The 18,812-nt window shown below is 38.0% G+C and overlaps 1 protein-coding gene across 2 annotated transcripts; it reads right to left on the minus strand.

Moving 5' to 3' along the window:
* Positions 1–577: 577 nt before the first annotated feature.
* mis18bp1 (MIS18 binding protein 1) lies at positions 578–17,091 on the minus strand. Of its 2 annotated transcripts, XM_088355072.1 has the most exons (17): positions 16,587–17,091; positions 16,378–16,520; positions 15,559–15,690; positions 15,219–15,484; positions 14,895–14,968; positions 14,680–14,801; positions 14,511–14,601; positions 13,295–13,419; positions 13,084–13,232; positions 11,620–11,689; positions 10,606–11,350; positions 9,522–9,700; positions 8,616–8,755; positions 3,708–3,844; positions 1,936–2,032; positions 1,799–1,853; positions 578–758 (listed from the first exon to the last, which is right to left on the minus strand). In XM_088355072.1, the coding sequence occupies exons 1-17, from the start codon at positions 16,994–16,996 to the stop codon at positions 661–663; spliced, it is 3,033 nt and encodes a 1,010-aa protein (XP_088211198.1). In that variant the 5' UTR covers positions 16,997–17,091; the 3' UTR covers positions 578–660. The 2 variants fall into 2 exon arrangements, with proteins under 2 accessions (XP_088211198.1, XP_088211197.1); XM_088355071.1 differs by having other exon boundaries at positions 16,378–17,091.
* Positions 17,092–18,812: the final 1,721 nt, after the last annotated feature.

Here is an 18,812-nt window from a genome sequence, read left to right on the forward strand (position 1 = left end):
CGTTCTATTGATATGGCCCTTGGTGAAAAGGTGTTTGACACCCCTGGTCTCCAACATATAAAAAAAAAAAAACACAAGTCCGGTAACTGCTGAGTGGTATTCCCACACTCGGTTTAAATCCATTCATTCATCCATCCATCCATCCATCATCTTCGGCTTATCCGGGGTCGGGTCGCAGGAACAGCAGCCTTAACAGGGAAGCCCGAACCTTCCTTTCCCCAGCCACTTCTTCCAGCTCAACCGACGGGATCCCGAGGCGTTCCCAGGCCAGCCTAGAGACGTAGTCTCTCCAGCTTGTCCTGGGTCGTCCCCGGGGCCTCCTGCCGGTGGGACGTGCCCGAAACACCTCCCGAGGGAGGTGTCCAGGAGGCATCCTTATCAGATGCCCGAGCCACTTCAACTGGCTCCTCTCAATGCAGAGAAGCAGGGGCTCTACATAGAGTCCCTCCCGGATGACTGAGCTTCTCACGTTATCTCTAAGGGAGAGCCCAGACACCCTGCGGAGGAAACTCATTTCAGACACTTGTATCTCAGTTTAAAATCACACAATACAATTTTAAAAAATAAAACAACATGCTTTTGATTTTTGTTTTGTTTATTAAAGACAAAATTTCCCTTTACACGTCATCAAATATATACAGAGTCCTCATTGGAGAAATTTCAGTCACTGTCACCAAAATAAAAATCCTTCTCTCCCTCACTGTCGGACAAACTGGCATCTTTATCTAGAAACATCTCCCGGATAACAAAATCGTTTTCTGCGGGAGACAAAAAGAAAACGTGAGTATGAGGTCAAAGTGAATGTATTGTTTTCTGATTCTGTAGCTCTGTTAGACAAAACATATTCCAAATACTAAAATTGAAACGTATCCGCTATAAGGCAGTGGTTCTTAACTGGTCTGACTTAAGGACCTACGATTCTACCCGAATGAAGAGCTCTGACCGGAATTTAAGGAAAAAATTCCACTCCTTATTTGTATTGGATAAAAGGATTGTGCTGTTTAAAGAACCAATAGTAGAATACATTTTATACAAAATAAAACAAACTTAAATAATTGAGCCTCAAGTTAATAAATCAATTAATAGGATGTTATAAACGGACACTTTAATTTTAAGAGAATTCAATCTCAAACAGCTACATTAAAATTTTTATATGATATTTATAAGAAAGAAAAAACCTTGAAATTAATTTTGGATTAAAATATCCTATGTAAAGCCATACAATAAGCAGCAATGGAATTATCCAAGATGTCAAACATGTGGCCCGCAAGCCAGCTCAGGCCAACAAAGAATTGAATCCGTGAAGCTGAGAGATGCGCAAAAAGAAAAACGAGCTGCAGTTTTAAAGATGTCCACTCGTTGCTAAATCCAGGCACCACTCACAAAGACACTGTAGCTGTATTTCTTTCTCTCCCACCCTTTCTTTTGCTTTCCTCCTCTTTTTCGTGTCTTTTTTTTCTCTTTATCCTTTTCGTCTCTCTCTCACTTTGTCTTACCTGTTTTCTCTCTTACTCTTGCTCGCTTGCTATCTCCTTTCTATCTCTCCTACACTCTCCCTTCTCTCTCTCCCCCTTTCTTTTCCTCGCTTTCTCTCTCATTATCCTTCTTCTATTGGTCTCTCTGCCTCTCTCTCTCTCTCCCTTTTTTCCCTCTTACTCTGCCTCTCTCTTTCTCCCTTACTTTGCTTCTCTTTAACTTACTAGCCTGGCACCCGTGAGAAGGTTTTTCCATCATGAGGTACAATGAGTTTGACATCCCTGTGACCTCGAACAATCAAACACTTCTATAAGACACTTACCTAGGTCTTCAAATGTCTTCATTTTTGCTTTGGCTGGTGGTCTGAGCAAAGACTTCTGAGAAGAATAGGAAAATAAAGTACCGGGTACATCAATTTTAAAGGTGACCGACAAGGAAGTACGTGTGTGTTATTAATACCTTGGCTGGAACCTTTCCGAGGTTGCTTTGCATTTTTTGTCGGACTGCTTTTTCGTAATGATACGCATACTTATCTTCGTCAGTGGAGAAGGGGAGACTAAAAAAGATAATAATAATAAAAAATAACTACAAAGGCTTAAGTCACAGATGGAGACAAATCTAATGTCCCAATAGCGGTTGGACATTGTTTTAAATACGAATAATTATAATAAAATAATTTGACTTTGATTCCCTTTTCCACATGTCAAAAAAAGCAACAAATACCACAAGTGCAGATTGTTTTCAAATACAGTCAAATATGTCAAGTGTTTATTTGTTAAAACGCGGTAATTGTTTAGTGTTTAACCACATTTTAGCCATGAGGACAATTTACATGTGTCATTTAATTAAGAAAAAAACAAGTAAAAAAGGGATAAAAAAGGAGAAGATCAGTTTTACATACAAAAACCTGTTTACAGATAATGTAGCTATTGTATTTTAACCATGGGTCCTTTTTTGGAAAAAACAACTTAAATAAAATGTTTCAAATTCCACAAAAGTGTGTTGTTGCTACATAGCACCCTCAAAAATTTGATTTCATCACACTAAACAACCCAAATGACTGGTGTATTTTATTTCAACCATTCCCAAAAAGTGGTCATTTTTTAACTAAAAAAATTGTTCGCGTACACAAATGCACATGCAAAAAAATATCAGCTAATTTTGTTTCAAACCTTAAAGTTGGGGTATGTAGTCCTTAAAAATTTCTATTAAATATATGTGTTAACAATGCCCAACTGAGTTAAAAGAGCCTTTGTGCTCTTTTTTATTGCGCCTTTGCGCCTTTATCAGGCCTTTTCCAGGGGGAAACAAACCCCTAAAAAGATGGAAAAAGAAGAGTATTCGAGCACGTCTAAAAATGCCATGTACTTGCACGTAAATCACGTGTTACTCTGCCGCCATCTCCTGACTTAAAGTCATGATTGGAGCCTTAAGTTTTCAAATGACGTTCCCCACCAATAAAGAATATTGTCATTATGTATAACAGTCCTTAAAAGGAGAGTGTCTATTATTTTACCACTAGATGCCGATGTTTTGTGTAATGCAACTAAAAAAACGCAAGGAAGAATACCAACTACGGAGACTAAAAGTGACCAAACTGCACAAAATTTCTTCGCTTTTTTTATCCCAGCCTTTCATGAGTTTTTTTGGTGCATGGGGGTTCGAATAACAGCTCCCTCTCGATGAGGCTCATGTTATGCAGAACAGATTACAGTTTTTCGACCCGCAGGTATTTTAAAGAATGCACGTTTATAAAATATGTCATGCAGGTTTGCACATTTTTTAGTCAATATTGTACTAGTTTTAATAGCGTTATTATACTACCAGGAGGCACTAAATATTTACACACTGTCCCTTTAGAAAACCGTCACATGAATAATAACAGTCAAAAAAAGTCTAAAAAGGATAATCACAATTTGAGCCATTTTGTTTACATCCAATCAAACTATTAGGACGAAAAAACATCCATCTATATTCCGTGCCGCTTATCCTCACTTGGGTAAGGGCTGAAGAGGAAGCAAATACTTTGAAAGCTTAATCAAAATTGCTTTTTGACCCTATTAGTTGTTCTTATACTTGATTGTTTTAAGAGATCATAGTGAAACCTCATTCTTTGAAGGAAATTTCAGTCCAACCCAAACTGAAATTAGAAGCAATTTACCCATTGAGCCCGAAATAAGTTGTTTGTCAGTGAATTAGATAGTTACATACACCTTCTTAAATCTATTCACCTCTTTGGAGTATGCCCTATTGCATGAATGGTGGATAGACACCGAGGAGTCTTCACTTGCGGGAAATGAAGAGAAACGGGTGTCACCGGCTCCAGGTTGCTCAAGGCATGGTCTTCATCCGAACACATAGACGGGACCTGCTCATTGCAATGGGACCAAAGGAAGGAAAAAAACAGTTATTTTAGCTCCAACTTTAATGACAAAAAAAGGAGTAATTTTTACTCATTCATTCACTGTTTAATCTCACTTGGGGTGCTGGAGCACATCCCAGCTGATATGATATCCCATGATCAATATGACATACATGACATATTTGGAGATCCCATATACGCACACATTTATTTATACGATACAATCCAAATTAGCAAAGAACATTGCACATGCAGTGACGAGTAGAATCAGCCGTATATTTGATGAAAATGACCCTTCATATAATGTACAGTTCATTAATTTTGCCTTATTTAAGTTATTGCATAAATATGGGGGGGAAATTCAGATAAAAGCAACATAAAGAGTGTTCTCCATTCGGGCCCTGTGCTGTGGAATGCTCTTCCCTAGGAGATTCGATTGCAACCTCAGTGGAACTGTTTAAATCTAGGCTTAAAACACACTATATTCTACAGCTTATGAATGACCTATATATATATTTCATGTTGACAATACCGTTGTATTGTTTGTTATTGCAACATCCGTTGCAGCCTGGTCATCCTGGAAGGGGGATTACCTCATGTGCAGTCCCTTCAAGATTTCTTTATTTTCCTCATGTTGAGGTTTTTGAGTTTTTCCTTGCCCTCATGTAGGTTTTAGATCAGGGGATGGTGTAATAATAAAGATCATCATATTTTCTTTGAGAACCTCCCTATCTGAAAATACCTTCTTTATCAAAAATTGTGTAGCCCTAAAAGAGGCTTTTGTTGCTTTTTGAGTTTTTCACCGGCCTTGTAGAAAAAGACTGCTGTTTGCCCAAAGAAGCCTTTAACTCGTGTGCCTTTTCTTGTTCGTCGTCCGCTGCCAGGTGGGTAGTTAGCATGGGACCATTTGTGACTAGTGCTAAAGTGGCGCTCCACGTTGTGCCGCTTTGCCGCAGCCGCAAATGAAACGCAGTTTTCTTACACATGAAAAAAAATCATCCTCCCATTCGCAACAACAATAATACAGTTTACCGTATTTTCCGCACTATATGGCGCACCATGTTATAAGGCGCACCTTCAATGAATGATATATTTTAAAACTTATGCCATACATAAGACGCACCCCATTATAAGGCGCTATAAGTGCATGCTGGTTTAAGATCAGGTAATTGTGCAATTTTGTAATTGTAATCCTGTGCAGTCCTTCGAGACATTTTTGGGATTAAGGGCTATTTACGGTAAATAAATGTGACGACTTGACTACAGTAGAGAATGTAGTTACTTTATGCAACCTCTAGATGTTGCCACGCTCAAGGGAATGTCAACAAAATATTCAAAAAGGTCAAACTTTATTAACAAACAAGCTTTCCACAACTCCATTCACTCCCAAAATAAATAAACAGCTGTCTGCTTTCTCTGAGGTAAAGCATTTTCGTGACACATCTTTGACATCTTTGAACAACATCGACATATCATTTTATTTTTTGTCCATTTAGTCAACACGCAAAGAAAAAAACGTCTGATACTGTTATTTTAAATGAAACGTTAGTGCAATCGCAATAAAGTGACACTCGTAATGTGCAAAAACAACGAGTGCAAAGCAATAACATAATAACTGTAAAATGTAAAACGTAAACACACAAAAGAAAAACAAAGATCACTCTATAAGCTCCTCATCGACGAATCCCTCGAATTCGGAGCTTATCTTCATCCTTTTCTCCACTTCCGTACCATCGATTCATTTAAGTTTAACTCTCTCGCTGCCGCTCTATTGCCGTGTTGTGCTGCGTGACTGATCGCTTTGAGTTTAAACTCGGCGTTGTACGCGTGTCTCTTAACAGGAGCCATTTTCTTATACAAATGCACGTATGAAAGAGAATCTCGCTCTCTCTCTCTCTCTCTCTCGCTCTCTCAAACGTGACATTCTGAATAATTCTGCGTTTGTTTAAGGTAAATTGTGCTTTACATCTTCACCAGTCATAACCCTGGATTCAGACAAATACTGTATTTGTTGAATATGAATTAAGCAGTTTAATGGGGTAGCCATTTTGCCACTTAGTAAACAAATACAACACGAGCCCCGGCAACTACCAATCGTTTAATATTTCCCAGTATGCACAGCGCGAAAAATGGAGTCGGCGGCTGTTTCTCGTAGTTGCGAGACCTTGCGAATTTAATATTGAGCCATATATAAGGCGCACTGTGTTATAAGGCGCATGGTCAGCTTTTGAAAAAAAACAAGACTTTTAGGTGCGCCTTATAGTGCGGAAAATACGGTAGTTCTTTTCCCCCCATTTAATGTGTCTAGAAACCAATTTTGACCCCTTCGCGACGCTCGAGATTGAGGCTAAGATGGTCATGTGCACCCACATCTGCCCCGTGTTACAAGAGTGCTGTGTTTCAGATTAACGAACTCTGCTCCTTTGATAGTTTTTAAAAGTTTTTATATACTTTTACACTTTGTTTTTAGTTTACATTACTGTAAATGCAGTTTTTTTTTAAATGTAATCACATTTTAGACATTGAAAGTCCGTTTTTAGGTCTATTTTTAGAACGGGCCTGCAGGCATGTGATATGGTCCCCGCGGGCGTCACTGTGCCTGCGGGTTGGCGACCACTTCTCTAATGTGCTTCAAAGTCTGAATCATCATCAGATACACTAAACATACATTTTATGTTGGTTGTGTGTTCATAGTTTACATTGTCAATATATTTTAATCGTGGCCGCATGTAATTCAACAATGTATTCAATTGCAATGCTTTGTTTGAGCTGAGAAAAAGGGAAAATAAATTGTATACTCATTTTTCATCAGAAATCAGGGGTGCGCGTTATACACGATAGAGTAATATAGGAAAAAAACGAAAATAGATCGAAAGATCGAAATCAACACAAATAATTACAACGGGGGGGAACAACTGTTTGGTGTATCTGATGATGAATTGGACTTTGAAAACAATAAATATAATTATTGTAGATTTTATGTCGGTATTGTGTTCATAATTACGTTGCCAATAAATGATTTCAATCATGGCTGCACACATTTAACAGTGGATTCACTTACAAAGGCTTAGTTTAAAAGTGAAATGAAATTTTTCCAATTAAAAAAAAAAATTGCGGTGCGCATTACGCACTAATTAATACAGCAATATTGTTATCGTTGGTATATTAAATGTAATTGTTTTTGTACTAATATAATCATAGTTATTTCTAACATTAGTATGAATACTATAGGGAAGCACAGCGGCGCAGTGGTTAGCGCATGTGCGGCACAGTTCTGAGGTCATGAGATCGATTGTGGAGTTTGCATGTTCTCCCCGTGCTTGCGTGGGTTTCCTCCGGGCACTCCGGTTTCCTCCCACATTCAAAAAACATGCATGTCAGGTTACTTGGCCAGCTCAAATTGTCCCTAAGTGCGAATGAGCGAGGGAGTTGTCTGTCTCTGTGTGCCCTGCGACTGGCTGACCACTGCCCGAAGATAGCTGGGATGGGCTCCAGCACTCCCGTGACCCTACTGAGGATAAGCGGTGCAGATAATGGATGGATGAATACAAAAAGTCAAGTTTTCCAATGTTGTTTAAGTTTAATGCCGACCTTAGCCTAATTAAACCAGTCAGTGGTAGAGGATTAGAGACCACTGGCCTTGTATTGAGTACAGTGAGACCTCGCTACTTCGCGGTTCGACGTTCGCGGATTCAGAGCTTCGCGGTCTGTAATGGTAAAAAAAAAATAATACAATTTTATTTTTATTTTTTTGGGAAGGGGCGTCGCTACTTTTTGCGGGAATCCCCCACGGCCGACGACCCTAGCACGACGAGCCGTTCTCGTTTCCCGGTGTTGTGCCCAAATCCGACTCCCGTACAGAATCCTCCCCCCCTCGCGTGAACGCGCATTCTGCGGCGCTTCCGACAAAAGCGATCGTATTCTATATAATACGCTTATTGAAACAATAAAGCGCGATCGTATTCTCCAAAATGCGTTTGTTAACGCGGATGAAAAAGTCACCAACGTCACGTCTCCCACTCGGGCCACGATGGCTCTACATGGCGCTACACGGCCCTCGATGGGGGGAAAGGGGTAGGGGGGACCTGTGGGGGCTAGGGGGCGGTGAAGCGGAAGCCGCGTGGACCCAGCAGTGGCAGCCGTGGGCTACCAGTACACTCAGTACGGCCAGAGTAAGTCGAGGGCCTTCCCGGCTTAGCATGGTGCTCGTGGCGCAGGTTAAAGCTCGTGTTTGCTGAAGGGATCTCAAAGACTATTATGCATTATGGCGGTGAAGCGGAAGCCGCACCAAAACCGAGCGCCGGTGTTGTGCCCAAATCCGACTCCCGTACAAAATCCCCCCCCCCTCGCGTGAACGCGCCGTCGCGGTGTCGTGCGTATCGCGCCCGAAAGTACCCGCGCTGTGGGTTAGGGGCTCGCTCGCGAATAATAAGGATAAGCGGTGCAGATAATGAGATGAGGTGAGATTTTTTTTTTGTTTCTCTTTGAAGGGGCGTTGCTACTTCGCAGATTTTCAGTTTTTGCGGGTGGTTTTGGTCCCCATTAACCGGGTCTAAAAAAATTATAATTTAAAAAGAAATTTTAAAAAATTTAAAAAAAAATATATATATTTTTTAAGGTGCGCCACTACTTCGCGGAATTTCACTTATCGCGGGTGGTTTTGGTCCCCATTAACCGCGATAACCGAGGTCTTACTGTATACAGTATCCTTTGTGACAATTATATACAGGTATATTAAAAAATGAGCAGTCTCCAAAATAGAAGGAAAAGCACCAACCTCAAAATATTTATTCTTCTTTGTACTGAAGGCGTCGTCGCTGTTTTCTTTGGGCATTGTCTGTAGAAACTGACGCACCTGCCGTTTTCTTTTGAGGGTTTTAATGCCTCCAGATATAATTGGATAATCTGCACCTCCAACTGCAAAGAAATTGGAAATGTTACAAAAGTTTTGAACAGTTGGAATTCAATTTAATACAGTAAAAGTCATAATATATTGTCACACTAATAACAGAAGTGGGTAACTCAATTTTAGGGTCAAATTGAGATTTCTGCCTAAATCATCTTTCCATACAAAGTGCTGAAATCGGTCAACCCATCAACAGAATTTTGCCCAACTAATGGAAATGACTTAAAAAAAACTGAAAATACCTGGGAAATTAAATTATTAGTGTGGTGATGTGGTGGAAAAAATTGAAAATTGTTTTGGTGCAACTCTTGTCTCATTTCATGTTTTTTTTTTTTCATTTTTTATAATGTATCATATTTATTGAAATGGAATTACACACAAAATAATTTGACTTAAACCTAATTTCTTTCGGGTTTTTATCCAAATTATCCAATTTATCTCTCAAAAGGGGACAAAATATAATATTTGCTTTAAGTGCAATTGCTTTTTATACCAATTTGATGAGATTAATATATTTATACAAAGATATATACTGAAATATTGCATGTATGTGTAAATGTCTGTAATTTATTTATAAATGCATGAGAAAAAATGGATAGGGTTTTTTTTCCCTTATGTATTGCCAAGGTATTGGATGATCTAATACAGAGAAATCAATCAACCCACATTTGGAACGACACATTTGAAGATTTCCTCCAAAAATTTTGAATCTACATTGGCAGTTGTAAGCTTCTGCACTATCATAGTTTTGCACACTCAGAGTTCTTTTTTCATCACCTGCATAATTTTCTGGCTCTGCCTTTTTCTTCTGTCTCCTACGTGTGCTCTTTACAGGAGAGCAAAGGTCTTGCAGGGAAAGGTGCTTGCTTTGGCATTCTTCTGCAGAGCGCGAGCCTACCATCATGGCCACCTTCTCCCAGTAGCATGGCACTTGGGAGGGATAAATGGACATAGCCCTGTCAGGAAGCAGTACAGTACTTAAGCACAGTCGCAGGGGTCACGGAAACATACAATTCACTCAATCATTCATACCTAGGAATGAATTAGAGCAGCCAATTAACCTGATATGCATGATTTTGGAATGTGGGAGGAAACCGGAGTGCCCGGAGTAAACCCACGCAAGCCCGGGGAGAACAGGCAAACTCCTCACAGATAGGCTGGTAGCTGACCTCAGAACTGTGCTAGGCACGCGCTAACCACTGCGCTGCCGTGCCGTCCTAATCCAAACATGACATTATAAAATTACATGGGTTAAATAAAGAGTTGAAATTGGTCTGGCCTATAACAGTGGCACCTCTACTTACATATGTGTCTACATACAAAAGTTACAGGTCAAAAAATACCTGAACAGGATATTGTTGCCTCTTGTTACAAAGGCGTTTCAGGATACAAAGTCAAGAAAACAGTACAGTACGCGCTGCCCGGAGTTCTACCGGGCAAGTCAATGCGGATACATGAATTCTGGCATGCTCTTCGTGTCTCCACTCAAAGTTAAATGAATATTTTTATTATTTCCTTTATTCTTTGTTTTTGTTTTTTTTACATTATGTGCCTCTCGGTTTATATATATGTTGTGCGTTAATCTATTTTTTACCTGTATTTATTTCATTTTTTGATGCTCTTTTATGATTGCATAAAAATTATACTTTTGCGGCCTTGGAACAGATTAGCGCATTTTCATTCAAAAGGCGCCTCTACTTACAAATGTTTCAGGACAAAGCTACTCCCAGAACAAATTAAATTTGTAAAAAGATGTCTTTTGATGGTCAATTCCAGGTTCTATTATTCAGAAACACTTTGGGTGTCTTGCTTAGAAAAATACTGAATATAAAACGGCAATATGTGTGACCTCAAGTCTTACCGTTGTAGTTTTGCCAGCTCGTCCTGCGTCCACTCATCCTCAGCCTGGCGTTTAGGACTCAAAATGCAACCTTTGCTGGATTTCGCTCTAGATTGCTTCAGCTTTGCTGTCGCCTTTGGGGATGATGTTGCCTTTTGGTTTTTGCTTTGAGGCTTTATGCTTTGCGAATTGGGCTTTGGATTACACTGTTTCTTCCTCTTTGTAGGAAGCATCCCTACCTCCTCCAGCAAAGACAACGACTCTGATGGCTTTGATACATCAGCATATGACTGAGGAGCGTTGCGTTTTCTCCCTGATCTTTTTAATGGAGTGGCCTTAGGCTCCTTATTGTTGAGTTCTTTTACTGGGATCTTTCTGGGATTCCTTATAGATGGCATTTTGCTCTCTTTGGACGTTACAGAGTGGTTAGTTCGCCTTTCGTTCCCCTTCTTTTTCTGTTGATTGTCAGGCTCTGGAAATTTGTCACCAACCAAGGCTAACTGTGACGGACTGCGTTTACCCTTTGACCTCATTTGTCGTTCATTATAAGTCCGAGTTTTTGGTCCATCTAACTGTAACATGTCCCCAACGCAGAATTTTTGGTTGTTGGTGGTGTGACGATTTTGCTTCTTCGAAGCGGATTTGAGTGAAATAGAGGGTGCCTCTTCAGGTTGATTTTCTATGAGAGCACGATTGCGGAGCATCACATTGGCTTTTGATGGCGGTGCAGGCTGAGCAAAACCTCTGTTTGACTCACGTTTATGACCTAAAAAGAACAAGTACAGAATTAATTGCCAATAAATACACTATATTATTTTGATGGATCAGTGAATCTGTCTCGAAATTATAAATTCCCTTATTTCCATGTCGTTACAGGTTTACCCAGGAGTGCCATGTCTTATCTAATTGCATACAATGTTTCACAATGTTGATATCAAAGACGACAAAGACAACTGAATTCAATTCAATATAGTAATGAACAACTGCACTTTATTGGTATAACTGGGCAACGGCTAAGAGGATATTTGCATTTACCTTTGTCCTTAAGGAAAGAACGTTGTGCAGGTTTTCGTTGATCCTTAATTGACATAACTGGAGAATCTTCCTGCAGGAACAAAAAATATATCGATCAAAACGATCAATCAAAAATGAATCATAATGTCTGTAAAAGTTTATAATAATCTTAAAAAGTTTATTTTAAGTATCTGTTATCCACAAAAAGTAGTACTGCCACCCGTTTTATATATTACTTAAGGCAAAAAATTGTATTTCCTTAAAATCATGTGTCTTTGTTCATTTGTGTACACAAGCAAAAGGTAGAACATTATTTAAGAATTAAAATTATTCTGATTGAAATTTGGCCAATAAATTTCCCTACATGTCTTTTAAAGGGCGGTCCGGATTTTGAAGCGGTGTTAATCTCTGCCAGCATCATGAACGCAGCCTCAGCCAGATCATTCATGAGAACGTGCATATCTTAAACACACTAAAAAAAAAATCATCTTTTGATGGTTTGGGTCAGTGTTTTGACTGTATTTGAAACCAGCATTTTCATGCAACACTATCAAAAAACTGCGATGAAAATTCATAGTCACTCTCCAACCAGCTAACGTGTCTCGACATGCCTCTCTCTGTGAAAGAAAAGTGATTAAGAGACAGCGAAAAAAGTGTTGTTAACTTGTTTTAGGGGGGCAGTTTCAGCTGGAGACTGATACATTAGCTCTTCTATTAACATTAGTCTGTCAATCTGGCTCTAAAACAGGAGTGCCCACACTTTTCAATTCGCCAGCCCTTTTGAAATTTCAATGCACTTTTTGTTTTAAAGTAATTTGTCATGTTGGTTGTATTGACATTTGTATTCAATTATTGTAAAAAAAACAACAACAAAAAATAATTTTAAGTTTTTAGTTTAATGTCCAAGTTTAAGGGAGCTATTTTAAGCTTTTGAAGAAAAAGGGGAAGAGTTTAGATATGACCAACATTTATCACAGGCAGTCAGGTAGGTTAACATTGATGTGAAAAAAAGCTGACTCAGTACTTTTGGTTTTGTTGACTCCAATTATTTCCAGCAAGAACAAAAGAAAAACAAAAGGGCAAATGGATGACTGAACTGCTGCTTTTCAACTTCCAGCCTCCAGTTTTATTTTGTTTTCTTCTTGGATTCTTTGCATCTTAAGGTTAATCATTTCCAAACAATGCATACAATATGTAGACAATTAAGTAATGGGGCTGTTTGTACCCCCATTTCAGGATCTTAGTCTCCATCTAGACCCAGTTTTACTCTTTGGGTTTTCCAGTCTGATGTGCCAATGACCTTGCCAAAAATGAGAAATGCAACCCAAAACACACATCTCAACGCAGGTGATGCACTCATGGCACACAGCCAGTCTCGTCTTAGTCGAGTTTCACTAAATCATTTTAAAAGGTTTAAAAGTCAAAGAACGTGTCAAATATTCCGAATAATATAAAACAATTTGTAAAAGGGCTAGTTGTACTTACATTGTTGCAGACTAATGAGTTGTAACATTTAAAGACGGAAACGTTATTTCCCCCGTCCACAATAACCCTGCCTCCTTTCCAGTATTCCAGGGGTGGCTTAATACTTCGACCACTGCGAGTCACTTGTGTAGAAAAAGTACAACTGTGCTCTGAGAAAAAAGTTTTAAAAAATTAAAATCATTTTAATTATGAGGGGTTTTTTTGTACGTACTGGTCAAGACAGAATTGTCCTTTGGTGTCTTTGGCAGAGGGAGAGCAAAAGTTGCGGTTTTATTTTGTCTTCGTTTTGTCCTGGCAATTTTGGTTCTTTGTTCAGAGTTTGCTTTTCTCTGGCCTCTAGGAAAAATTAGACAAAACAACAATAATAAAGATACAGCTACCAAACATTGTTATTCATATTTCAGAATTGATAGATAATTGTCAGATTTTAAAAATGCTTTTGTCGTAGCATTTAAGAGCATTTCATATTTCACAGTAGACAGTAGTGCCCAAAGTTAATACATAGTGAAATAATGAAAACAAAGATTTGAAAAGTACAAGAAAAATAAAGAAAAACACTTTTAAATATATTTCTGAAAACTGGAATTTATTTAGAACAGTGTAACCTATCAATTTTGAGTCAATGCACACATTTAATCAAATTTAAAAAAAATTGAGGCACACCGTCTCTCGAAGATTTTTCTAAATTAATTCTCTGCACCAGTTTTATGTTTGTTTTTAGGCTTCAATTTTCATGTCTCCATAATAGTGTAATTTTTTTCTTTTCAATTGTGGTCACCATGGCTCAGGAGGTAATACAGGTTATTTATGTTGGTTGATAATGTATCTGTAATTTTGGATTTTATATTTTTAACCTGTTTTACTGTTTATTGTATTGTTGTTTTATTCTAGAAGTACATAAAATAATATAAAATAATAACTTTTAGCTAAATAAAATAATTGTTAAAAATCAGCCAAAATATGTGCAAGATGTTTATTTTATTTTATTAATTTCATTATTATTTTGCAGTACAATCCTACAGATCTTCCTCAAATCACATTAATGATTAAAACCTGTAATGTACTACCCCATGAGCATATAATTATATAAAGAGAAAAAAAAATATTAAACTGCTGCCACCGACTGATATGGATGAATGGTAGAATAATGGTAGAAAGCAAAGATACTGAAAAACTGCATGCTTTTTTGCAGAGATAAAATTGAACAATTTCCTTTGGCACACTGGTTCAGAAGATTCGTTTTTATCTGTTTTAACACAGTCTATAAACTGAGAATGTGAATTAGTGGTTACGTTTCAAACTTCTAAAAATGTGGAACCCTCCATGAGAATAAACTCTCAACAAAGTTAGTGCGTTAAAAAGGTGTACTTTGAATTAAACATAATCGCACACAAAAAAACAAACATTATATTAAAGACAATACTTACTTTTCAAGTTCTGACAAATGCATCTCAAAAAGCGCTTCCCAATTGGCAGGAAATCCATGTTCAAACATCTTCAAAAACCTGCGAGGAAAGTCTAACAAAGCAAAGAGTGAGTCAGTCAAAAGGTTGGCTATGACTTTAAGGATGTTCCACAAAGCTTCGCCTAGCTTACCAGACTTCTCATTCAGATTAATCTTGCCCACCAGGATGTAAACATTCCCTGACAAAGTCTTCAGCACCGTGCTGGAAACTCTCTCCACGATAATGTTACTGTTCCACGACGTCCCATTTTCACTAGAGAAATAACCCAATTATGCAATCAAATAAAACAGCAGTGGAATATTTTTTATTAAAAAAGCCAAAAAACAAAACAAAAAAATGACTTACACACAAATTCCCTCCACAAACAGGCCATTGTTATCCATCCTCAGGAACCAATCTTGAAGATGTATAGTACTAAACTGCAAAGGGAAATAGCAAATAACCACACATGCGAAGTGCTAGTAAATTTCTGTCAATAAAAAAATATATATAAATCAGTAGAATAAAAAGGATGATTCAAGTTTTAACGGTGAAAACAGTCCATATTGTATGGAGTGTAGGAACGTTTCACAAATGAATAATGTTATTAGTCAATTAGAATTTCAAAAGAACTGGTGTTTACCAATATTTCTTTAATTGCTGTAAATACATAAATACAAAACTACTTACAGATGGGGATTTTCTAAGGTTTGACCTTTGTTTTTTCGTCAACAACGAGTTGTCTTTCTTGGGAATGGAGATACAGGGACGGTTGAGGAGCACAGGGTCCCCAAAAATATGCTCAGACTCTGGAATACAGGTAGATTCCTTTTCGGGACTAAGTCTTTCAGGGTGCCTGTCAGCAAGTTCAGGGGGAAATGGGATTTCAATTTTGGATCCTCTCCTTAAAGCGTTGTATTGCTCTGTCTTGTCAACATTTAAATGAGACCCATAACCTGGAGTACAGTGATAGACACAGAATATAAGGCAGGGATTTTGATGATACACAGACTTTTGTGCCGGCGTTTACCTCCATTTATCTGTTCACGTCTTTCCCAGCAGTGTTCATCATCTTGCTGTAAATCTTGTTTGCTTACCCTCTCTTTCATGCGAGCAAACATCTTGGCAGGGGACATAAGTTTTTCCAAAGGGACGGAACACCCTGTGCGAAGCGAATTTTACAGAATATTGAAATCACTTCCAAATAACTTTACTCAAAAATAAGAACTTGCTTTCCTCAGTTGGCTGGAGTACAAATAATATATGCCAGAGGATTATTACATACGTTTCTGTACTTTTATTGCTGAAAAGTATTAGAAATGTTATGGTGTCCACTCCTTTAAACTCCTTTGAGTGATCTGATGACCTCTACTGGTTTGCCAACATAACGTATGACAGCAGAAGGGAGAACCTTACAGAGGGTAATCAATGCAGCCCAGAAAATCATTGGCTGCTCTTGTCGGCGGCTGCTTGCGACTTAATATTGATGCATATATAAGGCGCACTGTATTATAAGGCGCATGGTCAGTTTTTAAAAAAAATAAAGGCTTTTAGGTGCGCCTTATAGTGCGGAAAATACGGTAGTTAGAAGCTTCTGCTTCAGCCTACTCCATATGGAAACATGTTAATGTATTACAGTACATAAATGTATTGTAAAATTGTTTTGTGCAAATATTTCGTTGTTTTTTGGTGCCCAAATAAAAAGACACAAACCAAACTCCAACTGTTCGTGGCAATAATAAATAATAAAATAAGTCTTTTTAAGATTTATTGAAGCTTGTTGAGCAGTGAGTTGAATTTGAGAATGCTGCGCTTAAAAACTAAAACAAGTCAAGGAAATGTTGCTTACTTTTCACCTCGTTCGTGTTTTTCTTTGGAGTTCCGAAAAATCCCGCAACCACCTCCACGTCGAAATCTGCACTTTCTGAAGTGACATTTGTGCTGCTGCAATCTTGGTTAATTTCCTTCGCTTTTCTTTTCCTCAGTTCCCTCCTGGCGGTGGGTAAAGTAGAAACTGGAGGCACTGAGGCGTCAACTGGAGGAGATTGTTTCTCTAACCTAGTGACAGTTTTGTCAGCAATCTGTTGAGGATCTCTGTCGAAAAGCGAGTCAGTGAAGACGCGAGATGGAGATGGCAAATATCGAACGGGTGATGTCAACCCATGTAACTTGTCACTTGTATGTGGGCGCTCAATTTTCCCGCTATTAAAATCCAAATAAGAATCGTCGATAATGTCCTTGTGGTATTTAAAAGGCGAAAAGGTCAAAGCCTGAACGTCACCAAACGTGTGGAGCTCCTCAGCTTCCCAGCTGTTGTCGTCCGTACACAAGGCTCGTTTAACGGGCGCGGCGTTTTCTTCTCGAACGCCAAAAGTCATTTTTTCCCCGCCCTGTAGTCGCGATTTAATCATTGCGAACAACTTCGCCGGAGATTGAAACAAAGTTTGCGAAAGTTGCTGTGAAGCCATTGTTTTGAAAAGTTTATATGTAAAAAGCGTAACTAACTGTAGCGGCTAACAGTTGGCATACATTTTAAAAATTTGTAAATGACGCGTTTAGGCGGAAGTACTCTGCATTGGTCGAAATGATAAAAACGTCACTTCCGTTTTTATTTTGACGCATTGACAAAATGTTTTATTTAAATTTCTTTCCATCCTTTTTTTGCGCTTGATCTTTCCATTGAGGATTTATTAAGACGTTCCTTTAGGTTTGCATTGTAATTTATACTTTTTTTTGTGTGGTTTGTAAAAAAAAAACGATTAACAATACAGTGGGACCTCGCTACGTCGCGGTTCCACGTTCGCGGGTTCAGAGCTTCGCGGGTCTAAAAAATAATAATAATATAATAAAATAATAATATATGTATGTATATATATATTATATATATATATATATATATATATATATATATATATATATATATATATATATATATATATAGGGGGCGGATCCTTTTTTTTTTTTTTTAAAAGCATTTTTGAAGGGGCGTCGCTACTTCGCAGATTTTCACTTTTAGCGGGTGGTTTTGGTCCCCATTAACCGGGTCTAAAAATAATAATAATGAAATAAAATAATTAAAATAATGATAATAATAATAATAATTTTGTAAGCATTTTTGAAAGGGCGTCGCTACTTCGCAGATTTTCACTTTTCGTGGGTGGTTTAGGTCCCCATTAACCGTGATAACCGAGGGATTGATGTACTGCACTGTTAAAGCCCTGGAGTGTAATATTTGACCAATAGTTGGTGCTGTATTGTCCAATGCGAACAAAAACAAGTGCAAAGAGCACAGCGTAGCAGGAAGATAACAGACAAACTTGGTGGCAACTTCTCGGTAGGGATTCCACTACCTAAAAGAAATAGAGTTTTTTCAACCAGTGTGTTATATTTGACCACTAGATGGCACTGTGCTGTCTATTGCGAATAATCTAGGTAGGGATTCCACTAAGTAGAAGAAACACAACATTGATTTTTTTTAATGAAAATAAAATAACTTTGGTATGATAGTTAATGTGTTTTTGTCTAGTATTCAAATAATTTTTTTATTTTTTACTAAATGAAAGTTATTTTGTACTACTGGGAGGAAGTAAATAATGTCTTATTAAAAGTGGAGTCTGTCGTTTGAAGTGTCCTTAAAGGGACAGTGTGTAATATTTAGTGCCTCCCAGTGGTACAAAGACTTTATTTCAGTTAAAAAAAACATTGATTTGAATACTACGCAAAAATACCGTATTTTCCGCACTATAAGGCGCACCGTGTTATAAGGCGCACCTTCAATGAATGATATATTTTTAAACTTTTTCCATACATAAGGCGCACCGCATTATAAGGCGCTATAAGTGCATGCTGGTTTCAGATCAGGTAATTGTGCAATTTTGTAATTGTAATCCTGTGCAGTCCTTCGAGACATTTTTGTGATTACGGGCTATACAGTATAAATAAATGTGACTGAACTTGACTTGGCTTACAGTAGAGGACGTAGTTACGTTATGCAACCATTAGATGGTGCCGCGCTAAAGGGAATGTCAACAAAACAGTCAGATAGGTCAGTCAAACTTTATTAATAGATAACAAACAAGCTTTCCACAATCTTCATTCACTCCCAAAATGAATAAACAGCTGTTTTATTATTTTCTCTGAGGTAAATCATTTTCGTGACACATTTTTAACATCTTTTAACAACAGCAAGGCAAAACATTTTACTTTTCCTCCATTTAGTCAACACGCAAAAAAACGTCTGATACTGTTATGGTAAATTAAACGTTAGTGCAATCGCAATATCGT

This window comes from Urocampus carinirostris, chromosome 15 (assembly GCF_059441175.1).
Source record: "Urocampus carinirostris isolate Australia breed hairy pipefish chromosome 15, RoL_Ucar_1.0, whole genome shotgun sequence".
Lineage (NCBI taxonomy): Eukaryota > Metazoa > Chordata > Actinopteri > Syngnathiformes > Syngnathidae > Urocampus > Urocampus carinirostris.